The sequence below is a fragment of the Gymnogyps californianus genome, chromosome 18, assembly GCF_018139145.2.
Source record: "Gymnogyps californianus isolate 813 chromosome 18, ASM1813914v2, whole genome shotgun sequence".
Taxonomy (NCBI): Eukaryota; Metazoa; Chordata; class Aves; order Accipitriformes; family Cathartidae; genus Gymnogyps; species Gymnogyps californianus.
The window spans coordinates 1,034,124-1,061,109 of NC_059488.1; the positions used below are offsets into that span (position 1 = coordinate 1,034,124).

Consider the following 26,986-nt stretch of genomic DNA (forward strand, 5'->3'; position numbering starts at 1 on the left):
GCTGAATTCTGCTTTGCTGCATACCCTAGAGAAACCTGTCATCTCCATAGGCAGAGCCTGCCTTGTACAGTTAGCAGGTCTCTGGCAGTTACTCTATGCCAAGAGCCAGCAAGAGCAAATGCTCAAATCCAGGAGCTTCCCAGGGAGGCTGGTAGCTGCCGTCCTCATGTGCTGTGCGCTTGCCTGTGCCTTGTGAATTCCGCACTTTGCTGAGGCTGCTGGTTCCTCCATTAACCCAGAGCAGGACCGGGAGCAGGAACGTGCCATCGCAGCCCTCTGTCAGTGCGGAGTCCATCGCCCACCCTGGCAGCATCCCAGATAAACACGTGCAAGCTGTGCCTTCACCATTCTCATCTGGCTATTGCACTGTCAATATTCCACTATTAAATTTTTTTAAAAACTGATCTCATGTTCACATTTTGTTGTTCTTCACTGTTTTGTGGGGTGTTCTTGCATGGGAGAAGTGATTCTGCAGCTGGCCCATGCTGTCCTGCCTCAGGAGCCACAGGGAATCTCCAGCAAGGAACTTAAGGAGATGATAGCAGGAGCTTGGACAAGGAGCATTGCCCAACTCAACAGCCTGAGCCTCTCAGGGACCTGAGAGCGCTAATATGTCTTAGTGGCCCTGACCAGCCTCACCTGGGGCATTCACCCACTCCCTGCCCACGGCCCAGGAGCCCCATTTCAGCTCAGCTCTGGACCTTCAGTCCCTGTCCTGAGCTATGCTGTAGGAAATCTTCAGCTCAGCCGCAAACATGCCCATGCCTGGCTGATCCGAACTCTGACCACAGACTGATTTCCCAGCTTGGCCTCCACCCTGTCCCATCACCGTGGACCTGCCCAGCGATCGCTGGGCTGTGTCTGACCCTGGCTACCCTTGCCAGATCCCAACCCCGAGCTGCAGATTGACCTCCCCGCTTGGCCTCAGACCTGCCTCATCACCATGAGCTCGCCTGATGATCTGGACGCTTGGCTGAGCCTGGCCCTGTCCTCTGGGCCTGCTCTGCTCATCCTGCTCGAGGGCGGTTGGACCCCCCTCGGCTCTCAGCACCCCATTCCTTAGGGAGCAGCTGCCCTTGCGGTGACGGGTGAGGGAGAAGCATCAAGAGGCAGAAATTGCAACTACCAGGACAGAGATGTTACATTACATGGCGTGGGTCAAGACGTACTGTTCACTCACACGTTCAAGGGGGCACATGGCCATGACACACACACGTAGACACACACACACGCAGAAGTACAGAGGTGTCGTGGCTTAACCCCAGCCAGCAGCTCAGCACCACGCAGCCGCTTCCCCCTCCCCCCTCCCAGTGGGGTGGGGAGGAGGAAAGGGGAAAAAAACCAAACGTAAAACTCGTGGGTTGAGATAAGAACAGTTTAATAACTAAAGTAAAATATATTTTTTTATATTTAGTTAGTAAAATAATACTAACAATAGTAATAATGAAATATAATAATAGTAATGAAAAGAATATAACAAAAAAAGGAGGGGGCGGGGAAGAAAAAAAAACCAGTGATGCACAATGCAATTGCTCACCACCCGCTGACCGATGCCCAGTTAGTTCCCGAGCTGTGATCCGTGCCTCCCGGCCAACTCCCCCCTATTTATATACTGGGCATGACGTTCCATGGTATGGAATAGCCCTTTGGCTAGTTGGGGTCAGCTGCCCTGGCCGTGCTCCCTCCCAGCTCCTTGCCCACCTGCTTGCTGGCAGAGCACGGGAAACTGAAAAGTCCTTGGCTTAAGATAAGCGCTACTTAGCAACAACTAAACCATCAGTGTGTTATCAACATCATTCTCACACCAAATCCAAAACCCAGCACTGTACCAGCTACTAAGAAGAGAGTTAACTCTGTCCCAGCCGAAACCAGGACAAGAGTTCTTGCAACACACCTGGGCTGTTGCTCCCCGCTCCTCACTGTGTTCCCACATACAGGATCTCAGGATGAACAGAACTCCAAGGAAGGCAAATTGCCGAAGATCAGATTAGAGATGGTGAGTTAACTTAGCTGTGCTAGATTAATCAGTCCTGAAATCAGAGGAAACTATGGGATACCTCCAGCAGAGCCTGAATTCTAAGCTACGATTTCCTTTATTACTGAGGCTAAAGTAGTTGTGTCCTGTTAAGGCAGAAATGAGAGAATCGGGAAATAAGACAGGATTAGCTTAAGCCTCTTGTTTCCATTTGCAATCTTATTTATCCTTTTAAACGGGTCTAGCAAAAAGGACAATTTAGTGCCAGGAGACAGTGGCAGGCAAGGAGCACTATGCCTTTTGGCTATACATTCTCCACTTTACACATTCAGATTTTCAAACAAATCCTAACTCCTATCTGGTTAGGATGTGAGGGCATCTGATCTTATTGTTTACTGAAATCACTTCTACATCAAATCTACTGCAAAGCTACAGCCATTCTTACTATTATATTCTGACAGTTGTATTTATTATTGTGGCTTATCTTCACACTTGACCACTAGCCAAGAGAATTTATCCAATGGCCACACCTATCGTCATTCCATGTCTTTAGGTTTTGTTTTTTCCCAGCTAACAAATTCACTACAAATTTCCTAATTCTCAAGTAAAGTTTTTTTTTTTTTTTGCTTGCTTTTTTGTGGGGGTGGGTGGTGGGTGGAAGGCTAGGAAACCACAAAGGATATCAGAACAGGTCAAAGAAAAGGACACATGAAGGGTGACGGACAATGTACCTTGGATTTTCCAGCAGTAGGCCTGGTCTCCTTCTCCTTTGAACCCTGGTCTATGTACTTGTTCCACTTGGGACAATTCCCCGGTCGTTTCTGGTTTGTTTGGAGGTGGGTCTTGGAGCTCCAGACAGCATCAGCAAGGCTGCGTTCCTGTGTGCAAAACCGCCAGTTAGCCCCATTCACCAGCGCATCCTTGTGACCCCGTGAGACACTTTGATGCAGGTCAAGACTGACATCGCCTCGAAGCAAAGATTTCTGTGCCCTTTCATATTTTGGCTATCATTATAAAGAGCTGCCAAGGGCCTCGTCTTGTGGAAAGGAGCGAGCCTGCTCCGTGCCTGCTCAGTGCCCGGCTGCCTCTTTTCTCCTGGGGCGAAAGCAAGTTCGCAGGTGGATCTGCTGATGCCAGTGAAAATCTCTGACCGCAGTGGGCAGAAACACGGCACGTGTGAGCTAAGACTGTCTGGCCCAGTATCAGCTTGCACTGCTTTAGCAGCATAAAAGCCAGCTGATCTGAATCTGTCCTGGTGGTGTGAATACAGATACTGCATTACAACACACCAAACCACCCCTCCAGTTGGCCAACTAGAGCTGGTTCACTTTTTGCTACACATAAATGTCTCACTGGTGAGAGAGGAGCAGGTTCACTGCACTGGCAACCAAGCGTGAGACAGAAGATGCTCTGGGAAATGCTTTAGGGAGCTTTGGGTGCACAAGGGACGCAGGGAGAAGCCCACTGTAGAGTTTTATGGCTGATGAGGTCCATCAGACTGCTGCCGAGATTTGGGTCACTTTAATGGATGGTTCCCCTCCTCACAAGAAGACACTCGGCACTGGGTGATGTCCCATTCATGTGCTTGAAAAATACAAAACCCCAGACACTTTTGTTTTTCCTAAAGGTTGTTTTATTGTAAAACCATAAATACAACACTGACATGAAAATCCTCAAGCAACGGATGCTTTCTTACAGTTACAGTTTGTCTTCTGCCTTGGCATCAACTCTGAAAAGAATGTTGCAGAAACATGTCTCTAAGATATCTCCAAATAACCGAGCTCTGGCCTGGAGCGCTCAGCTCGTTTGGAAGCTAAGTGGAACTATTCCTCCTCTCTTGTGGAATATTTCCATTCAGACAGCAACAGACTTGTAAAAACAGCAACATTTAAACACCTTGATTTTTTTTTTCTTTAATAATCCTTTTCATTTGACGTCAGTCTAAGTTTCAAACAGCACTGAATTTATTTAGCTGTAAAAAAACAAAACAAAACAAACAAAACAAAATCCTAAAAAGAAAGAAATCAGAAGAACTTGAGTTGGCCTCAAGCGTTCATATATCACAATGAAAATCAGCAACTCAACCCCGTGCAATATTGCTCTCTATTGAGTCATTCGATCCACACCAACAATACATGAGACTTCAAACAGGTTTTGTTTTGTTTATTAACACAGCAAGTGTGACATTAGATAACCTTTTAAATACAGTACATGGTACAGTGCGGGGCCAGCTGCCCGCACTTTTCCCCATTATGAAGACAAAGCCAGCGGTGGCGGTTTATAAAAATATTGTGTTGCTACAAAAGTATAAATTAATGCTACCGGTATTAAGAAATATTAAACACATAAAACTTATAAGGATTAAGAAAAATATTCATTAATACCTGTAGAAAACTCTGGCCTAAAAAAGATATTTTTTGTATATTTTTTGTATATTTTTTTGTATTTTTTAAGATGACATGAGATTCTTGCACTCGCAGGTAGAGACACACGCAGGTGCATCTGTGGTATTGCCTAGAACATCTGCATCTACAGAAAGGAAGGAAATGCACACAAGTTACTGCGGGGAGGGAGGGTGAGGAGGGAAAGGAGAACATTGTTTGCTTGATGAAACAACAAGAATTCAGCTCCCAACAGGAGGTTTCGAAAAACGAACATACGAACGAGGAACAGCTTCTCTGTTCAGACTGGCTGCAAACAAGGATTTCCTGATGGTTGGGTTTGTCGGCACGACACTTTCTAGCTACGGCGTGGACCAGAATCCTCACGGTCTGGACGATGTGTGTTCCTCCTGGACTTACAGCCTTGGCTAGTCACCTGTTACGAATGTTTCAGTTCATCCGTTATCAGTTTTCCTTTTAAAGAATTAAAAAAAAATAAAATTAAAGTCCCAATAAGTTCAAAGGGACCATGGAAAACAGCTCCTAAGACTGTTGCTCCTTCCAGAATACATGCCTCCTTCCTTGAGTGGAAAGGTCCTTCTCCATAGATAGCAAGGAAAAATAAAACCATCCCTCCTCCCACCCCCCCCAGCCCACTGGAAAAAAAAAATACCATCCTATCCACACACATTGCAGAGACCACCACAAGAACCCCCAGAAGACTGAAAACAAGCATTCAAGGCTGATGAGGCTGGAAGTGTCTTTTTAAGGAACTTTGGTTGTAAAAAGCAAGGGTTTGACATGCCTGTACTCATCAACTCCACTGTAAAATATTTGTATCGTTAAGGCTGCGCTGCTCACCCGGGTACCAAGACATGCTGACCACTGTCAAGGACGCTAGAACGATGGGAAGGAAGAAAATCCTTTCAGTCAGTGGTTGATGTTGTGCATCAATGAGCCATTTACGTGACTCATTTCAGAAGCTATTCTAAAAAATTCAAACTCAGCTGCCTACAGATCATTAAACCCTAAAGGGTCTACTGGATGCACCGTTGTCTAATGTGAGCAAAACTCTTCCGTCAAGTTATAAAACAAAGGACTCTAACCGGAGTAGTAAAAAACCCAACTAACCAGCCCAACAAAAAACAAAATTAAACAGAAACCCCCCAAACATTCAATACATAAAATTAAAATTTCAGGGCAATACACTCTCATTGGTTTACCATTTCTGGCCTAGCATAAGCAAACTATCCCACAGTACTAACGAGGCATTCAACTTGGAGCTGTGCTTGGGTTTACCTCTCTGTATTTTATTGTTTTGATCAGTGACATTTCCAGAAGCCCCAAGAAGATGACAACCCGTGGCACGGGGACAGGTCCCATGCACTGTAAAAAGGGAGTTCTTATTGCTACGGAGCGACATCTTCAGAAATATCTGACACAGGACATTGCATCTCAGCCGATGTTTCTGGGCATTCCCAATGGATCCCACGGATTCAAGGTCATGGTGTAGCACAGAAAATGCACAGCAGAAGCAGCAAAACATTTAACACTCCCCCCCCACCCCGAATCTTTCACCTTGGCAGTATAAGGGTCGACAAGACATTTGCTCCTCAACTGGTGTTTTCTCCTCTGCCCCTCCTGCCGGTCAGCTACCTCCCTCCTTTAAGAAACCTGGTTAATGTATATACTGGAGTGCTGTGAAGGGTTTGGTGCCTTCAGTGGGAGGACGTGGAGGAAGATGCTCTGTGAACCCTCTTGGACCTATCGGGCAGGACTGGCATTTCCCACCTCTACATCCAGTCTCTCTTCTCTCGGCAAGCTCCAAAGCAGCCTTGTGCCTTATGGAGTGTGCTCCATGTAGCTGTACAGCCTTGTTGTAAATGATAGGGCTCAAAAAACATTCCCGTAACAGACTCCTCCTGGATGAACAGATTTCTCCTCCCTGAAAAGGTTTCCCAGAATCTGCCTTTAGTGTCTTTTTGTTCATTTTCATCCCATTACTCCTAATTATTCCATAGGGAACAACTTGTCCCTTCCTGCGTGTGCTCCCTCTGAATGCTCACAGGAGCTCCTCTCCACCTCCTTTAGCCAGAGAGATGCAATTAGAGATCCGAGTCTTTCCTTCAGTACAAAGCAGCACTCCCAGCCTTTGAACAACTTTTTGGCTGCTCTTTTACTGTCTTTTGATTTATCAGTAACTTGGTGCTGTCTAGAAATACACACAGCATTCTCCGAGTAGCACAATGTCTCAGTCACCCTGCTCCTGTGCAACACTACGTCCTGGCTTGCCTACTGCGGGATCCAGAAAGTGGAAATGGTCCCTCAGACTGGGTAAGGCCGAGTGGACTCATCCACCAATATCAACATATGTGGTAATTTCTTCTCACGCTAAGCCTTCCATGTTATTGCAAGCAGTTGGAGAAAAACAAACCAACCAACCTGAGACATCTCACCGAATACTGTATTAACTCAGATACCACAATTTGGAGGTCAAGCAATTTTCAGAAGTGTCTCCCCTCTATTTTCAGCCATTCCCGAGCTTTGAGAGTATCTATCTGCCACAACTTCATCTGCAAAATTCATGTAAGGGTCATGACTCCCTGAGCTGCTTCTGGACGTATTCTCTGATCAGCAGGGGAGAACACCCAGCAAGCACAGTTAAACCAGTGCAGGTGGTTCATGTGGATGCTTAAACCAATTTATCTCAAAGTTAAACTGGTTTAACCAGCAATTAACAGACAACTGAATTAGACAAAACCTGAGCCCACAGTCAGCTTTCACAGAAAGTTTTCCAGATTGCACTAGTTCAAATACAACCATATCAGTTTTCTTAGAACGGACAGCTTTGACAAAAAGGAAAGTTTACTTCCATCTGAAACCGACCCAGGTGCGAGACACCGAGCCCATCTTGCAAGCCAGAACACAACTACTGTCTACTGCTAGAGACGTGGGGAGAAGAGACAGACACAGGAGACAAATCTGGGCTCCATGTTCTCCACTGACCCTCTGGCTGCTGTACTCACACAGAAACAACCTTCTGTTTTGAAGAGCTCTGCCTTTGTATCCCACTTTCTCAGTTTTCTACTAACAAGGATCTTCAGACAGGAATGGAAGGCCCTTCATTCTTTACAGTTCATCTTCTGTTGGTGCTTGCTCCCCACCTGCAGATCATAACCCCTCCCAAAGCAAACTGTGAAGTCAGAAGGCTGCAAGGTCAGGCACAGAGTGAGCAGCAGAAACAAATGAATGCCTGGAGGACACATACACCATTTTTGTATCCCAAAACATTTCTCAAGTGCGAGTAAAGGAAACAAACAACCAGAAGGCAAATTCCCAACATGACCTACCAGAGGATGATCCCAATTCTGACGACTTCTCCTCCCACCTCAAAGGGAGCAGAACCTCATGACAGCTCTGGCCAAAATAACAGACCCTCTCCTCTCCTGTCTCCCACCACAGGATGGGCAGTGCTCAAGTGCTGCTCCATACCACTGAGCCAATCATAGAATCGAATCATAGAATAGTTTGGGTTGGAGTATCCTGGCAAACTAAGAGCTTCCAAAATTCAGACCTTGGTAAAGTATCTATGCTCCCTAGAATGCAAATCCAAGTCTTGAAGAGGGAAGGAGAAATAGGAGCAAAAGCTTGGCATTTAGGGTAAATACGTGTGCTCCAGATGTGCTTCTCTCCTTTTGATGAAGCATCAGTGTATCAGACAAAGCCTGTGAGCAGACACAGCATGAATAGCTCCTCTGAGCTGAACACCCTGTAACCACGTTTAAGACTCATGAAAAGCTGCGGCTTCTTCCACCGACTTGCTGGAGAAGGGGGCTGGCCAACCAGCTCCTCTTCTCACCGACTTTCCAGATTGCTCCACTTTAGGGCTTCAGGTTTTATCTTGCTTTTTCAGCTGCTAAGTTGAGTTTTTAAGTCTTTGGGAGAATCTCATCTACCAGACATTGCTGCACGTTTGCTTAACATCCATCATTAGTGCAACTATAAGCAAAGTTGCCTTGGAGGGGACAGTTACTCGGATGGGGGAGAGGGCCAGTCAATCCCGCCAGTCAATCCCTCTCTTTGGTCGTCACAGCAAGAAAGCTCCAGATCTGACGCCAAAACCACACTGTAAGAAGGGGAAGGGGAGATGGGCCGGGAGTTCTAAGGGTGGCTGTGGCCTTTCTGTTTGCGTGCCCTGGCTGTGCAGCCATGGTCCAGCTCACTGCTGTGCACAGCCTGGCATCAAATGGTTGCACAAATGACTGCAATTTTACCTCATTCTCAATTCCAAGGCTTTAAACCTGTGCTAACTCTGCTTTGTCCACTTCCCCACCCTTAATGCCTTGCAGACAGACCACACAATGAGCCCAAGTTGGCAAATCCTACAGAAGTTACCAGCCTGTCCCTTAGCAAACGAGCGTTGGGGTTTGGAGCTTTCTTTTCAAAGGAATGCAAGGTTTTGCACATTCGCGTGAGCTCCCAGGGTCTCAGGTGAACCAAGCAAAAAGGTGTAACGTGCCATTAGGAGAAAGAACTACAAATCCTGTCCCCAGTTCTGCCCATCAGCTGAGCTGCACAGTATACACTCTGTAGCCTCAAAAGCTAATCTTGCTTTGGATTCATCCTCCAGCCAAGTTTTCTTGCTGCAAGATACCTTGTGCTTTTCAGTGGGAACAGCAGCACAGCACAAACGCTTTGTAATTGGCACACATCTCACTTAGGTATTTTGTTTGTAGTTTGAGACTTAGTTATTGTTTGTTACAGGTTTCTCCTGCACTGCAAGTGCAAAAACAGATGTGTTACCATGGGCCCAGCTGGTGGCTGGGCAGGCAGGATTTGTATGGGAGAAAATAAAACCAGCAAGAAGAAAAGTTGGCCCTACAACCAACACCTCCATTTGCAAAAGCCACTGCCAGAGAAATAAGATGTCCAAGTGCCTCTGCCTTGGCGCTCATCTTCAAGTGCTGCTAGCCCTGCAGTTGTCAGTGGGGTTGCAGACTGCGTCTTTTAAGATATCCATATGCAAAACTTACATTCAGGAGACAACTAGTTTTGCCCTGATGCCCCTAACAGTGCCGAGAGGTCAACCCAAACGCTAGACTCAAGCTAATAGTAGGTCCTGTTTCCAGGCTGAAAAGGGCAAGACAGCTGGGTGCAAAGAGCCATCCTCAGTGACCTGGACCTAGGGAAGGTCTCTAGCATGTGAACTGTTCCCCTGTCTGAGCCCCACGGCAGTGAAGCTGTCAGTTAGTGCCTGTCAGGTTCAAGGCATCTGCACACAAAGCCCGAGAGACTCAGTTTGCCATTTCTCATGTCTTGGGACTTGCAACTTCTATTACAACCAGAGATGGGCAGGTGGGATCTTGGTTTAACATCTGTTCAACAGCAGCACTTCGAAGAGGGCCCCGAGTCTCACCACCGGATTGTCAGCAACCAGAAAACACCCCTGCGCTGTTGAAGGGCTTCAGCCTCCAGCCTGCCTGCTCGGAGCTGAGCGAGTCCATCCTCCTGAACCTCTGATGCTGCTCTGCTGCCACTGTGACCGCAGCTCCAGAGCACGCTACTGGAAGCAGGAGACACTACTTCAAAAATAAGAATTTGCTTCAATTTATCTCCGGGATGTAAGTCCCAGTGATGAAAAATTAACAGTTTGGCACCAGAAGCTGGCAATTGTCCAAGAGGCACCAAACCTGACAGCCTGCAGAGATCCTGTCCAGCAGCCCCTGAACTGTGCCTACGGGCACTGGACACAGCAGCGCACCGGCCTTGGTGGACAGCAGAGTGACTGAGATGTTTTTGCGTTACGATGATCTCTAATTGCATTTGGGGTGAGCCAGTAAGTGTGAACGTTTAAGGCCCGCGGCCTTCCTAGCCAGAACGATTCAGCAACATAACAAGTAGTGTAATGCACTGTAGGTATTAAAAAGACATTCGTGCTACTAGAGGAAACCATTCCAAATAAAATGGGAAGATATTCTTTGCACTCAATCAGGAGCACTTACATTCAGAAGGATCTTTGAGCCCATGCACTTCTCTAAGCTTCCTTCAAACCCCAGTTTGACAAAACTGATGATCTTTGTTCCCCTGAAAAATCATACACCTTGGTTTGTCCTTGGCCTTGTGAAAGTTATTTTGAGTGTGTGTACTGAGAAACTTTTTTACAAAACGTTTAGGTACAAGGGTTCTCAATGGCAGCTGGCAGATCCTGGCAAGCTTGCTGGTGGCCCACAGACATCTGTGCCGTCACCGCTTGCTTGCTTTTCCTGGTTTCTAGCTTTTCCATATAAGCAACTGCTGTGGTTCCCATAAGGATATTATTTAATTGCAAATGGGCTACTCTAGAACAAGTTTGAGAACCCCTGATGTACAAAATTTACAGAGAAGCTAATTAACACTGGGAATTCAGAAAAGAAGTTATGCTGTAAAAAAATAAATCCAAGAAACGTAACAATTACAGACATTTTCTGCCACGAACCATTTCTCTTAGTTTTAAACCAAACTTATAATCACTAGCTAACATGTTAAACTCAGAACTGGGAGTGGAGACAGATTGTTTTTTGGAAAAAACGTTTATGAAAAAGTTAAAAATAAAATTAAAAAAACCCTTAAAGTCTCCCTTCCTGATTTCTAAAGATACTGGTGTTCATAAAACACAGCTGCCCTGATAACATGCACCGTATGTCAAGAAGGCTGCAGACAAATGCCCTCAAGGTGTACAGTTATTCAAAGGAGCAAAGTCCAGTGCAGAACTGGTCTGTTCAATGTAGTCTGATTATCCATGGCAAGATGGCCCAGGGGACAAGAGGAGAGGTGGGGTGGAGGAGAAACAAAAGAAACTTCAAGTCACTTTAGATCTCAGCTGCCTGAAGACTTTAGAACATCAGCCTCCCATTCGTCTGCCCACTTGAAAACATTAGAAAGTCTGTCAAGTCCACACACTATCTAGGGAAAGGAGCACGTTCCTGGCAGAGGGCTGTCTCTCTCACGTGCTCAGCTTTCCTTTCAAACTTAATTTTATATATATTTATATTTTTATATATATATAAAAAAGCACTTGGTTTCCAGGGGCATTCATAATGAGGTCCACAGTGTTTAGAACTTAAAATTCTTTTTCTTTGTTTGGAACAGTGTTTTAAAGTTTTGTTTTAATTAAAAGACAGTCTTAAAGCATGTTGGACTTCAAAAACATGAGTTTGTTCATGTCTTCTGGACTGAGTAGCCGTCTCCTTTTGATTAAGAGAGCCTGCTCACACATATTTACACATTCGCTTCTGGCACCAACAGCAGGCACTGCTAAGAGCCAAAAGGCTAGCTTGGCTAGTTTTGTATGCTTTTGGGTAACACACGACCAGTACTGAAACAGGTCAGGGGTGGCCTGGAAGAGAGGTTCTTGCAAATAATCATAGACTTCATTTTTCCCGAACCAATCTTCTTCCTGAGCTGCTGTGGCTTCCCCTGCTGCCCGAGGCTTCTTGGTTGAAGGTTCAAATTCTGTTTCTTCTGCCCAGGACTCTTTCACCTCATTGATCAACTCACAGACCTTGCCAATGATCTCTTCGTGCTGGTATGGTGGGACGGGCCGCAGCTTCTGCTGAGGGTCCAAGATCATGGCTACCTTGTGTGCTGAATGAACTTTGAAGTTCTCCTTCAGCGCCTCCAAGAAGAGGTGGCAGAGTTTGCTGACTACGCCAGCATCGTTAGCTTTGGAAGTGAACAGTTTCTCCAGTTTGACGTAGGTGGGCAGTACCAGCTGCAAGGTGGGCCGGCTCTCGTTGCTCAACTCAATCACCGCCTGTTTCACCGGAGCCAAAATGGCTGCCAGGTTGCTGAGCAGGTGTTTGTTCAGGTTTTGGATGAGGTTCATCTTCTTGGCCCTGCTGTAGAACTCGCAGATCTGCTCGTAGCGCTCGTGGACGAGCAGAAGGGAGTCGGTGACCGAGTTCCAGCAGGGCGGCGGAGAGGTCTCTTCCAGGGAGCCAAAGGTCTCCTTCGAGAGGCCCGTGGATCCTGCCAGATCTTCACAGACATTCAGGAGCTCGATCACTTCGTGCATATTGCGAGCCTGTAGTGTTCGCTTGTTCAGCACACTCTGCACTACTGAGTTCAAGGCACAGGCCGAACAACGCAAGCACATGCCTGCCTTGGAGAACGCAGAGGAATTGACTTTGCAGTCTGTGACGTACACCGTCCTGATCTCTGACATCACAAACTCCGAGAGCACGTTCTGTACCCAGTGGTGGATAAAATCACCATTATCTCGAATGTCTACGCCCTTAATTCCCAGGACGTAACTCTTGATGTGGTTGCCTTCCACCTGATAAGCTGTCAGGATGTAGCAAGAATCGGGGCCGATGCTCTGCGAGTGGCAAGTGACACCGATGCCAAGGCATGCGTTGCTGCCCAGGGCGCAGGTGACTTTCACCTTCACTTGGTTGTACATCCGAGGCAAATGCTTCAGAGCCAGTGTGTTGAAATTGCCAAGGATTTCGGTGACAGAGAAGGCACCATAGCGAGCTCCACTATCCACCAGGGTCTGTGCTAGCTTGATGAATTCCTTCCCGCTCACCACGCTCAGAGCCCCAAGGTCAGTGCACATGACCCTCAGGAGCCTCTCGGCAATGTTCTGCCGCTCCTTCTCTGGGATCGCGCTGTTCCCTACCGAACCGCTCGCGGATGCTGCAGTGAAATACAAGGAGGGAGAGAAAGAACCATATGAGCATTGCTCCTCTGCAACAGGAGAGAGGAGGAAGTCACAAAACAGTTCTCAGAGACACCCAAACAGTTGGAACATGCCCAGATGACGGAAGAGACATCTCCAACCCTGGATTTCCTCCCCCAAGGGTTTCTGGACAGAGGAACCTCCAGGGACAGACCTTGCTCTTGCTTAGAGCAGCAGGGAGCTTATCTGCATATGCTTTCCCTGCTGTGGGGACTGAGATAGAGCACATACTGTCTACTCACAATCCAGTGCCTTAACCAATGGCATCTCTGTGGTGTTCATTGAGGAACTGCCTAGATAAGTTATAACCATGTGTGCCGTTTGCTATCCGTGTCTACGGGCTGGTGGTCACAGCTTACCCCAGCTGGAAAGCTGGACATCTTTCCATTTTTGTGATTGAGCCTTTTCTTTGAGACACTTATTTTAAGAGGAGTTGCTTCAGTGAAGCCTACAACTTCCTCCACCATCTCAAACAGTGCTGAAGCCCAAGTTTCCATTTCTTCCTCTGAATTCCAGCAACCCCACTTTTTGTGGCTGATTTCAGGCAACGTGAATGTCATTTTTGGCCACACCAGAACACAAAAGCACCATGTTTTTGTATCACCCTTCCCCCAGGTGGCTCAGCTCACGTGCTTTGGAACTGATTTCCCACAGGGCTGTATTTTATCTTTTCCTGTGGTGAAGTACAAGCTCACAGGACGAGCTGGGGATAAAGCCAGACGCTGGCCGCCTGCCAGCACAGGGAGTGACAGGTTATGCCTATGTCACACCATGATGACTGGATTAGTTTTTTAACCCCAGGCCGGGAAGTCGGACCTTGGATCAGAAGTCAGCTTTTTCCAGGAGTTCCCAAATGCATCTTCCTTAGAAACCTTTCCAACTGCCTCCCCAGGGTTCCCAGTACTTTTTGCATACGAGCACTTCTGTAATGGGAACGGGTGCTCTGCTCTGCAGGGTAGTACATGAATTATGGATGAAATCAAGTGCAGTTAGGCAAGGGCAAGGGCCTTGTGCAATGCCCATCACTGCTGCACCCTCTCTGACAGTCACTTGTTCAAAGTGGACAGGTAAGCCCGGGATGGAAGAGCAAACACTGCTACGTACTATTGTTGGCGTTATTTCTTTGGAGCTGTGGTTTCCACTTCTCTTCAACAACAGCTAGAGGTGATCTGGGCTGGCTAGAGGCAATATTGTTCTCGTTGTCAGCTGTGGGGCAAGAGACAGGGAGGTGTTAGAAGCACAAGATAATAATGCTTAAAGCACAAAGAAGGGGAAACTACCCATCTGCTTAGCATTTACTTATGGTTCCCTTAACTAAGGTGACACCAATCTACTACATTCTCTGTAGCTTTTAAGCAGTTTTCAGTGAGATGGCACAGTACCGTCAGAAACGTTGAAAACCGTCTTTGGACTTGCAACCTATCACCTCCCAAAATGTGGCTGAAATGACAATGGCTTTTTCTGTGCATTAGCGACATTGATGCCATCAGTGCACCTTGAAAAAAGTCTCCCAATCAACTGAAGCTGCGCACCAGGAGGAACAGATGTTCCTTGTGCAGCCTGACTTGTGCAATTTGCTTGCTTTCCAAATGAAAGGAGGTGTAACAAACATTTATCCTTCTTTTGCCTTACTGCTGCTTTCCGCACTGCAGGTGGCTACCCTTTTCTTTACTGTTAAGTACTTTGTTTTTCAAGCTCTGCTCAACTCCCTTGTATCTAAGGATCTCATTACAATCTTCATATATGGCTTCCTCCCACTGTAGAGAAAGGACCAGTCTCCTCTCGGGCTGCTCACTGCTGCCTCAGACTGGAAACAAAAACTACAAACCCCACGTTTCTGGAGTGTGACCAAAGATCATTCCTCCCTATGGCTGCAAAGATACCAACTGCCCTAAGGGGTCTTTGTGTTCATGCTCCCATTTCTGTATATGTAACCGGGCTAAACACTTCGGCTGCCAATCTGATGGGATCTTTCAGGGAAATGCAGTCAAGATCAGTAAATTCTGTATCGTATCCATGTGCTTTCCTCTCCTGCACCCCAAGAACTTCTCCCCACCCTCCAGAGGAAATTTTCTAGTTCTTAGTATGCTTCACTATGAAATTGTGCTCTGAAATAGGCTGTGAAGCAACAATAAAGTGCACAATGAAGAGAGGTGGAATAGAAAGGAGAAAGATGGAGAGACTGATGACCAGGCTGAACAGAAGGATGGAATTAAAACCAAAGAAGGCAAAACAGGTCCTTTACTCATCACAGCTGGACTCATCTCACCTAATTTTGGACATCTCTATTAGACATGCCTCTCTTCAAGGTAGCCCCTTGGGGCTCATTTTACACTCAGTGGTGCAAAACAGGCTTACGAGTGTGATGCATTCACCCAGGCAGAACCAGATGCCTCTTGTAGTATGAGATCCATCGTGCTCTGAACTCACCTGGAGTCAATGACTTCTTCTCCACTGATTATAAAGGGAGTCCAAGTTGACCAGCTGAGGTGGCAGTATCTATAGCCTAGGCACACCAGCATGCAGTGAAATGAATCCTGCCCTAGTGCTCCAGACGGCAGAGCACGAATTAGAGGAATGCCTTATTAAGGCACACACAAGCGCTTTGCTCTGCAGCCCAGGCTGATGTGGTGCTGGGCAAAGCAGTGGGCTGCCCGTCAGAACAAACAGGAGAGGGCAAAGTTGCTCTGCTTCATGTGTGGCAATGACCTGGGAGTGAAGGGAGACCAGCAAGGATCTAGAGACAAGCAATGTGATGAAACTCCAGTGCCCTCTTCCTTACAAGCAAGTCCCCTCAAATTTGAGCAGCTCTGCATGTTAACTGCTGGGGCATTCACAAACCTTGCTGATGAACAGCCACAGACTGCACAGTTATCATATTATATGCACAGACTGGATCAATACCTAAGAGCAATCCAGGATATGACAGAGCCAGGTAGATCCTGGGACTGCCCCGAGAACTGTATGTGCCCAGGGAATTCAGTGGTCATGGGGAGCACTGCCATGCTGAGGACTGCAGTGAGAGGTCGGTCTTTGCAGGTGTGGAAGAGACGTGAAGAGCAGGAGGTGCACCAGTGAATGCCAGTGATCAGATATGACACATCACTTTTCTCCCAGCATTTGTCTAGACTAACTGTTCTTCAGCTAATGCCACCAGTGCCCTCAACTCCAAACATCTGTGTGTAGGAAAAGGAATATGCTGGATGTTGCCTACTAACTTTGTTCATGGTTCAGGCCTTCCTTGTCTTGGTGAGGGGCGGGTCGGGGGAGAAACTCTCTATATTTCCTCCCCCCAACTCTTTCTCTATTTCATAATAATAGGGGATTTATTATGTACAAATATCCGCTGGCATTCAATATGGCATTAATGAGATTTGTGCATTTCAGCCTTATCTTCCTTATCAGGCAGTCTGTGAACTACACAGATCGTGGTTCTTTAATTTCTCTTCATGCCTCCAATCCTTTAATCCAGGTTCAGCCTAGTCGTCCTTTTATTTTTTTAGCTCTAGACTGTAGGAAGGGAATTATATGGTAGCACTCGACCTGAACAAAGTACTCTAAAGGGAGTCAAAGCTGTATATTGTACAGTGTAATTACAGAACAAATTCCTTTGCCTGGTGTTCTGCCGTTCTATTTCTGCCTTTCAGCCTCCAATTTACATTCTAATTGCTTCTTCTCATTGTGTAGCTGCTTTATGGAGCTATAATCTCTCCTTATTACCTTCTAGCCTCCAGGCTCAGCCCTCTGAATGACTCAAGAGCCAGTATGTCCCTGCTTTTGCTCCTCGAGGCCAGCAGCACAGGGAACACCCTGTCTTCAGTCACTTGCGAGAGGGGCTCAGCGGATGCATCACACTTAGTTGGAAGAGATTACCACTTTGCATCAGACACAGTAAGCCAAACTGGACTCCTGAACACATTAACTGAGGGAGTATTTAGCTCATATGGGCTTCTTGTACCTCTGCATCCCCATAATGTAACATTCCTTGAGCCAGGCATATGGACTGGTATAAACTGTTACTATGCCAGTGTCCCCAGTATGTGGATCCTATGCTACCAGTTCTGCTGACTACGCACCTCCAGACTTCAGAGATGTTGTGCCGATGCTGTTTCTTGGATATGGAAATCCCCAAGCTGTGACAGGCTAAAAGGCAACAAACTGCGACCAGAGTAACTGCAAGCCCTGTGTAATCTCCACTGTTGCTCTGCCTAAGTACAACATCCAGAACCGGACACCCACCAAAGCGGTCTGTAGCTTTCCCACCTCTTCACTTCGTTTTGCCCTCATCCCACAGTAGCAAATACCATGCCGCTCGCCTCCAGCTGCACAGATCTGGAAGAAAGGCTGCTGCTCCCTGCAGAGGCAGAGGCATGAGCACAGGACTGGCAAGCACCATGCACAGAGATGCCACAGCAGGGCACGGCTGCTTTCACAGAGGGCAGCCTTGGTGACACCTGGAGAAAGCACTTAAAGAAGACACGGACAAGCTTGCTGTCACTGTACCAGTGAGACATTCGGGGGAAAGCAGCCAAGCAGAAGACAGTGACTTACAGAGCAGGGAGAGATGAGAAAATACAGAGTTTAACAGGAGTAATCCTGAGTTGGGGAGAGGGGATTTACCCATTAATATATCTCTGCTGACATTACATGAGTCAGATCACAGATAACCTGCTCCCTCCAGCCCTGTTCTGTGTCCAAAGTAACCCAGGTGAACGAGCCCAGAGGCCGTGGGTCATTTGTAAAGAAGAGAGAAGGAAGAAGCTGCAGACAGCACTAGCTTAAAATTTTCAACAGCTCACACCTTGCCAGTGAATTGCCATTCTCCCCTTTGACACCTTAGCCTTGGTCCCTCCTTTGCAGCTCCTCTACTCGGTGTCATCAAGAGCTGTAACTCAAAATGCTGCATTTCAGTACCAGAGACCAGAACAGGGAACAGGATGGTCAGGACACAGCTTGGAGGCAAGCAGAAATTGCCATCAATGAACAGCAAGAATAGACCCCAACACCATGGAGTGACAGCAGCCACTACCCCGAGTGGAGCTTCATCGCTCCTCAGTGTAACATGAAGTCCAATTACTCCACATTAACCAGCTTACGCTCTAACAGAAAATAACATCCACAAAACTCATATAATCTTTTAACAAATCACCCTAAATCTCTATTCATAGCATTACAAAGATGATAAATAAAGTAGCTGCTGAACCACACACAAAGTCTGCACCAAGATTTGCCAATGAGAACTGAACTGGAACCGAGGAACCGCGCAGATGGTTCACGGAACACTCATTAAAATTAGGACTAAAACTAAAACACTGAACAAGATAAGAACTTTGATTAGAATTACTGCTACAGAATGGAAAATATGCTTTTCCTCAAGCCACTTGTCCTTCCGTGCCACTCTACTCAGTGCATACCTGTAAAGTAAGGGCAAATGCAAGCACTGAATGTACAGCTCAACAGACCAGCTGTCTGTCGGACAACACAGGTCTGTCAAAGGTGAATTAATTTGTAAACCCATGTTAATTCACTTGAATTTTCATTCAAGAGGAAAAAAAGAAAAAAATTCTACCAATGTCAAAAAAATCCTGTTTCTACATTTTTGAATATTCTGAATGCTGTCTTTGAAACAGCTTTGGCTTTGAAATTTTAAAATCGTCTCTTATGTATTGACATAGAAAACAAAAAAGGTGGCTTAGAAACAAAGTAGTGGAACTACTCAGAATTTTCTTTTGAAGAGAGCTGAGAAGGAAATGAACACAACTGCTGAAATAGCAAATTCTTCTTCTGAGAACACATTTCAGTTCTTTGCAGAACTCCAGGAGACACAAGCACAGAAAAAGACTTGTGTGGGCAAAGGCTCTGCTGCCCTGCAAGCATTTTTGCTTTGTTTGCTTCAATGGGAACTACCCTTTTTGCAGGAGGGCTTTCATTTGCTGTAGGAGTAACCCATTAACGCTTATGCAATGAGCATTCCCTAGATACCTCTGCATAAAGGGAATGAGTAGTCTGATGTGCTCTGTGCTAGCACAGCACGTTTCCTCTCTTCCTAGGGAAAGGAGTAATATTTATGATATACCGTGAGCCTTGCATTGTTGCAGCCACTGCTATGTGCTCCAGCCTTTGAGTATCTTTTTTGCTGCAGGTGAAATTACTGGGGCTTTGGAAACCGTGAGCACAGAAAGCTCTATTGACACACAACGGGGTCAACATCAGGCATCAGCGCAGAATTTAATTCTCCGCTTTAAGCGAGTCGAAGTGCCCAGCTTACCTGCATGGGACTGCATGTGCTCCAGGAGATTGTTATAAAACTGGAACTGGATTCCACAAGCTCCACAGGTGTAAGGCTCTGTTTGGGAGAAATCAGTTCAGAAGAATTATACAGAGTATGCAGGGAAGCAGCACACGTGCATACTTCAGTTTGTACAGTAGTGGGGCAGCGCCTTAGGGCCTGGTCCTTGTCACCTCAGCCCACATGCGCACGTCACAGCGGCTCCTTAGAACCGAAGCCGCAGGGCTCGGGCTGTGATTTGGGAAAGCACTAGGGCACGTCACTGCTTCCTGGGCTGGGGTCAGGCATTTTTCCATGTGCTTCACTTTACTGCAACGAGAAGGCCCAGGATGGCAGAGGGACAGCTCGTGCACTAAAGCGAAGCACCTGCCGGTCTGTGTTTGGGGGGGATCTCAGTGAAGCTGCACAAAGATTTGAGAGGCTACACACTGACCAGGGTTTACTAGCTCATGCCTGCTGCAGGCTGTTTTAAGTATATCCTTGTTCTTTTTAAGTCTGAAAGTAAAGCATGGTGAATTAATTTCACATCCAGTTCTGTCAAATTCCAGTCTCTGCTGCCTTTCCTGAGTAAGGCAAGGAGCAGCGGATTGTGAAAAATCCTGTTGCTCAGAAGTTAGGGCATGGAGAAGCGCCATGGGGGAACTCAGCTTGGTTTTCTGTGGCTGTCAACAAGTGCAGCGAGACTGGGGAACGGTGAGTGCCACTGGGCTCGGCGGCAGCAAGTCGCTGGGGTAAGCAGAGGTGGAGGGGAAGAAGCACAGAAATCAGAGCTGTGCCAGAAGGCTGAGAGCAGAGCAGGAGAGCCATGTTGCCAGAGTAATATGGATGAGCTGGAGTCAGGAAAGAGCTGGGTGCAGAGCTCCCTCATGAGCTGAAAGATACATTTAGTTCTGTTCTAACAAGTGTGTTGAAAGTGCATTTTTTCCACTGAATTAACCTAATAGCAAATGTTTGCAGTTGCTCGTTTAAACAGTATTAGTTGAGTGCATTAGTTGACAGATGTAATATCAAACTACAGTGGCTGAAATATGTTAACATTGCAGTTTGCTTCTATACCTCCAGATATACCAGCACACTGCCACCATTTATGCTGTGGCATTTTGTTTCGTAACAGCGGAATGGACAAATGCAAGCATTTGGTATATAAACAACTTTGCATATAAATGCCTGGCACGCACGCAGAGCAAGGTCTATTGCTACAATATACCAGAAATCTGTATCTACGTTCAAAGGAAAAACATATTCTGCATCAATGAAACTTAAATCTATTGCACGTAAGCAAAAGCACCAGCATCCAGGATGGAAGAACCAAAATACAGGAAAGCACAAGCCTGACTTGGCTATAATCTGTAAGATGTCTATCTCAGGTAGCAAAACCCAGAATTCATCAGATGGCTACAGGAAGCTGTGAGGAAAAACATAAAAGAGACCATGAGCAGTTTGTATAAGCTATACTTATATGCCGTAATGTTAAACACCCTGCTGTGCCTTTCCCACAGAACCTACAGCCCTCTGAAACGATGGAGCCAGCTCCATCTGGAGGAGTTGTGCTCAATGCATTATTTAGCTTACTGTATTTTCTTGTGATTCTACTCCTGTGTTTTGCTGCAGTGAGGAAGTTTGGAAATACTGTACTTAAGTAACTGTGCTTATGAAAAAAAGGGAAGACTTTGGCAACTGAGTGGCACACAGGAATTTCAGGACTGGGAGAATTAACATGGACTGGCTGTTTCTGTTGAAATCATGAGTAGTGAAATAGTCAGTTGTGGTAAAATGCCACAAAAGGTACAATGTAACCTAATTGTTTAGACTCCTTTTGTAATTATCAGAGAGGAGAAGACCCCACACGGGTGCAAACGATCCCTCTTAGACACATATTTCAATGTCAGATGACTTGTGTTACAGATGCACCAGTTTGCCTCTGCTGCTTATGGAGCCTAGACTGCTCAGATGGAAATGTCTCAGACTAAGTGGGTTGACTCTCCCTTCAAGTGTGCAAATTAAGATTTGATTAATCTAATGAAAGAAGTCACACTTCAAAGAGCCTGCTGAATGTTGCTGACAGATTCCTGGCAGGGTCAGAAGAGCTCCAGTGCTGTAGCCAGGGCAGCTTACAAAGCTACTATCCCTGCTCTTTGCCCCATTGCTTTGCTGGAGCCCCTTCCCCTACAGCAGAGTTGGGAGAACGGGATGTGCTGTACATCTCAGGAGCTTCAGAAAGTCTGAAATTTAGAGATGTCACACCGCGGTTCAGGTCTCCATGTGCCATTTAAATATAAGCAGGCACATGCATTCGCTTCTGCCATCTCTGCTTGTAGTAACCTAGGCCAGAGAAAGTGGTGATGGAGCAATTCATCCTTCACTGCTGCAGTCCAAGGACTGTTCTCTGCTCCCAGAGAAGTACGCAAACTCCACAATTCCCCTAGAAGCAGGTTTCCAAGTAGCCACCAGAACAACTCTTCCCCTAAGCTCAGTTACAGGGCGCCTCACTGGGGAGCAAGTCTCTCACATACATCCAGCACTCTCCAAGCAGCACATTTCTCACATTCATTTTTCTCTCCTGTTTGACTACGTCCTCACATTTCCTTCTCAGCTTATTTTGTTTCACTGAGCTGCTTTACCTTCCTCCTGTTATATTCTCAGCTATTTTATCACCATAAAGCCATATTGTCTTTCTTCTAACTCTCCCCTTGCCTGACTCCCCTTCACTCCCGACTTTTCTGGGTTCTCCCCATCTCCATCCATCATGCAGTGACCATCAAGGTCTCCACTGTTCTTCATCCCAAGCTCCTCCCTCTGCCACTACAACATACTGTGTACTCAGTGCACTCAGTGACTCTGAAAGGTCTCTTATTTGTGATTCTTCTCAGAAAAATCCTGTTGATTTTCATCCCGTTGCCAAAAGTCTCCCCTTCTGTTCTACTATAGAAATGTCCACCTCTGGAAACAAAACCATTGTCTACTTTCAAAAACTAATTTCACATTCTGAAAATGCTAAAACATTTTCTAAATACTTTTGAGACAAAGAGTCATAGACGTCTACAGTTTGCCACAAACAAAAATGAGTTAAGTTAAAACTGGGGATAAAATTTAAATTCATCCAACAATTCAAAAGTCTTTCCTGGGGAGGAGGGAAGGGATGTTTGGGAGGATGTGCAGAATCCCTGTGGGAATGAATGAGCTTGCTTTACTTCCCAGGGCTTTCTCAACCCTCATACGTCTGAGATTTCAGCTTCTAAGCCCCTTATGCTCCACAGCGCAGAGAGCTGGGAACAGTCAGGCCGGCTGGAAGGAGGGCGCGATGTGTCAGTGCTAGAAGAGGGAGAGTGATCTGGAAGGCAGAGAGAAGAAAGAGGCAATCTGTATCTGAAACCAGGCAAAAGCCACCACTGGAAAAGAATTGCTCATCTGGGCTGGTACTTACAGCAAGTAAATCCCCCCTCCCTTTGATTTCTGCTTGCAACTTAAGGGTAGAGTTAACTGTGAAAGTTGTCAAAACTGCTCTGAACACCCCTGTGAGCCACACTTGTGCCCCATTCTCCTTCCTGGGAGCACAGTCCCCTCCACACCACTGCAGGACCTCTGCTTTTCCTTTCCCAGGGGGAATTTCAGCTCTCCTCTTCCTTGCTCAGACTGAGGTTTACAGCATCCAGAGGGGATCTGTTCTCCGTTGGGTGGTCTGAACTCAGCAAGGGCCCCACAGGTCCTCCCATGACTGCTCCAATCAATGAACCTCTCCTTTCCCTCTCGGCTTTGCTGGTGGCAGTACAAGGAGAGCTGGGACCCATTTGTGCTGCCCACACCAACCCCCCGAGAACACTTGTGCTCCCCAACAGCTCCAATTGTTTTGAGTGGCCAAGACAAGCCTTATGTATGAGCAAAGCAGGAAGAGCGGCTGTGCAGTCAGCTCAGAAACTGCTCAGAGACTTTCAACCTGCAGCAGGACTGCCCAAACAGCCTGTCTCACGCTGCTGGAAACCTTCTCCCTCGCCTCCTCAAATCCTTAATTGCTTCTCAGGAACCAATTCCTCTTGCTGACGGGGTTGGGAGTTGTGGCAGGAGCAACAGTAACCCCTTTTGATGAGAAAAAAACAGCCATTGACCCCACGAGCTCAAAGAGGCTCCTGGCTCTCACTTAGGGTCATGGGCCTCTTAGCAATGGCAGGTGCTGTGAACTTTCTAGCTCTGTTCCCTTGGCATGGGCTGGGGAGGAGGGTGCTCTGCTTTCTCCAAGCTTCCTCTATTTGTATTCCCCTGGTCAGATGCTAAACATGTGCTGGTGCCAGCGGGTCTCTTGCTGTGTACTCGGCTTGCTAAGGCTGCAGGATGGGACTCCAGTTCACATCTGTAACCACAGCTCCCCAAGCCCTGAGCCTCCTGGGCTGGTGCAGGATGTGGGCTACACCATCCCAAGACCCCACCAATTCCCAGTAGGCACACAGGGCTGCCGCGCTCACACAACCTTCCTTCACGCTTGTATCTCAAGGGAGTGGAGGATAAATTCACCAGTCGGCATGAGAAGCCTTCCCTTTCTCTCCTTGTTTCCACAGCTCACTCCTAGTAACCGCTGCTCAACCTAAAGCAGCTGGGTGATGGGAAGGGCGGGTGTGAAAACAGCCCAAAGCTCAGCTTACACAGACAGGCAGAGAGCTCACCGAGGCTGGTTTCAGAGCACTCCCCTTTACCGGCTAAAATCCTGAGCTTTGGTTGCTCTTGCTTTGTTGGCCAGGCTGTGACCTAGGCACAAGGTCCTGCAGTTTGCATGTAGGAGACTGTGGCCTCTCTACTACTGACTGCCGCTAGTACATCCTACAAAAACTTCATGTTAACAAATCAGGCATTAAAATCCTGCAACACTCAACTCTAAACCTGTAGCCCAGCATTCTCACACTTCACTAAACATCTCAGAAGATGACATGCCAGGCTGCTATCATTCCTCTACCCACCTCCAGAAAGCAAGCTTTTCACATAGCCAAGACGAGAGCCATGAAGCTGGGGCAGCAGTCAGAGATACTGCATTTTCTGCAGGCCTTGGGACACATCTCAAGCTCTCCCATGGGTTCATATTCAGCCACAGCTACAATGCACTTTCCTACAGTAGCAGCAAAAGCTGGAGAGCCTGTGCAGCAACAGGGAAATGGCTCTGCCTGACCCCTGACATGCTGCTGCACAGGGAGCCTTGCAAAGCAAGGCTCTGGGCATCTCCCATCCTCCATGTTCTGCCACATGGCTGAGCTGCACGCAAGAGGCCTTGTTGCAGAAGGGGTGGAAACAGGCTCTAAGTCTTCACAAAAGGATAAGAAATCATGAATTGGACCCTCAGAGAGTTCAGGCTGCCACATTAACCCTGCTGTCTCTCTGGCTCTGTGTTGTTGCTGTACGTTCAGAAGCCTTCTGCAATCCTGTAGCCTAAATTTGGCAGCAGAAAGTCTGTGCATGAAATGGCCAATGTGTGGGCCAGACCTGTCCACAGGGCATCGGAGAAGAAGGGGAGAGGGTACAACATTGAGTATACGACAGGTGACTGGCTGCACAGCACCTACGCTGCTCCCTCGCTATCTGTCCGCCCACCATCTTCTCCCATCTCCTTCCTCCTCCAGTCCCTCCTTCCTCCTCCCATCCCTCCTTCCTCACTGCCTGTCCCCTTCCACTCAGAGCTCATGGCACAGAGACAGCAGGTTTTTCTCTTGAGTCATGCTAGCTGTCGCTGTGCCACCCGCTCCTTCCTCTGCCTGCCGTGCAGAGGAGCAGACCCCAGCGCTCAGAGATGGCCACCTCTGAAACGGCAGTGCTATCCTCTCTCCAGCAACTTGAGGATCGCACTGTGCTGAGCCAGGATCCTGACTCTGAACAGCTCTTCTGAGGCAAAATATCTGAAAATTTGGAAGGAGGAGGAAATCACTCTGAACATGTCCTGTCTGCCAGCAGAAAAGGGCTACTCACTCTACAGCCAACTGATCTCAGTGGAGTCTGACTCTCATTCCCAAGTTTTCCCACAACATAGAGGGGTTGCGTAGCGGAGAGCACAAGAAAATCCACTGCAAGCAAGCAGCGCTGTTGGAACTGCAAAGACCCATCCCAGGGCACTTCTAACAGCCTCTTGCGAGCTGTCTGAAACTCAGCATTGCAGCATCCCCAAGCAACGGCATTTCGTTCTCCTATCAAGCACCAAAGAGCTTTTCTCCCCAAAAAGAACGGACATTTGTCTCTGGTGCACTGGGTGTTGGCTGCTGAGCACAAAGCACTCCTTCTCCCCAAAAGCATCCTTCCCCAGAAAAACCAACCTCCTTTGCGAGACAGGTCCCTCTCCGCTCTGAACAAGACATGCTATCACGTCACCCTTACTGGTGCCCAGGTACTCTCTGAAAACACCTTTACAGAAACCTAAAGCACCAGCAGCTACTGAAGCCTCATCAGTCTCTTGAGCCACACAGAACTAACACTCACAGTTGGTTGCACAATTTAAAACATCTTTCCCCAGGGCTATTATTAGACACTTTTATTGGTGCTTTATATATACCCAGTGAACAAGGCTCCAGAGTGAGACAGCAGGCTGTATAAGCCAAGACAGAGAAAAAACAGCATTTGTGCTTAGGTTAAATAAATCACTCTAATTCCCATGTTAACTCTCATTGCCACATCTAAGCCAGAGAAAATAGCAGAGCCTGGTTTGAGGCCAGGAGTGAACATGAGTTGAGAGCTTTTAACAGAAAGTTTCAACAGAAAATGCCCTGAGCTGCTTGTGCATGAGTGAAACCCAGCAGCCAGCTCAACAACTGATGGCAGCGCAGGGAGCAGACCCCCAGGCAGCTCTCTCCTCAACAGAAAAGACCCACATTTCAACACTTCGTCCACATTTTGATGAAAAACAAATGCAGAAGAACTGTAAGGGAAATGTCTCAGTGTTTTTGTCTGATGTTTCCATTGGCTTTAGCTTTACTGTAAAAATGTGTAACTGCATCTTCCCGTACCTTTGACACAAACCGATGAAACAACACATTAGAATCAGCAGCAGTCTCCTAGAAAAACGCCATTACACACCATGATGTGGTGGAAATTTCTTGAAAACAGAACTTCTGTCACTTCCACCCATCTCAGACAATAAAAGAGGTGCTACATAAAAAGGTGCTAGGAAGTATGCTTTAAAAAGGGGAGTCCCGAATGCATCACGGATGTTAAACTTGTTGGCACTAATTTGATTTCTCTTCCAACGTGAACTCTCATGTTTTGAATAAAGCTCTCACTTCTTTCTCAGATTTTTAAGTGGAGAAAGAACAAGCGTCCTCCGCCACTGTGGCCATGCTCAGGGTGCAGCACTCAGGGCTGTCCTACACGAAGGGACAGCAGTCCTGGATTACGAGGTTGGCGCAGACAGTATCACCCCTGAAATCCAGACGCAAGCCAAGCAGTAACCAAACACACTGTAAGGCAAAGGAAGAAGCTCCGCCTGTTGAAAGCATCAAGGACATGGGGAGAGTCTCACGCAGAGACCACCTGCGTCCACCCATCCCAAACCTGCTCTCCTTCCCCTCCTGCTTGCTCACCACCGTGCCCTGGGCTCCCATTTCTCACCTGTGCTCTCAGGCCAAAGGGAATTGTCTCTGCAAAGGTGTTCAGTGAGC

General features: G+C 47.1%; 1 protein-coding gene across 1 annotated transcript in view; it reads right to left on the reverse strand.

The window, feature by feature from the left end:
* Positions 1 to 5,920: 5,920 nt before the first annotated feature.
* ZNF618 (zinc finger protein 618) overlaps positions 5,921 to 26,986 on the reverse strand; it is a 163,963-nt gene continuing 142,897 nt past the window's right edge. The window contains exons 16-18 of the mRNA XM_050907735.1: positions 19,344 to 19,421; positions 14,180 to 14,281; positions 5,921 to 13,032 (exon numbers count right to left, since the gene is read on the reverse strand). Coding sequence (XP_050763692.1) covers positions 11,519 to 13,032; positions 14,180 to 14,281; positions 19,344 to 19,421 — 1,694 coding nt within the window. The 3' untranslated portion in view covers positions 5,921 to 11,518. The remainder of the gene's footprint in view (positions 13,033 to 14,179; positions 14,282 to 19,343; positions 19,422 to 26,986) is intronic.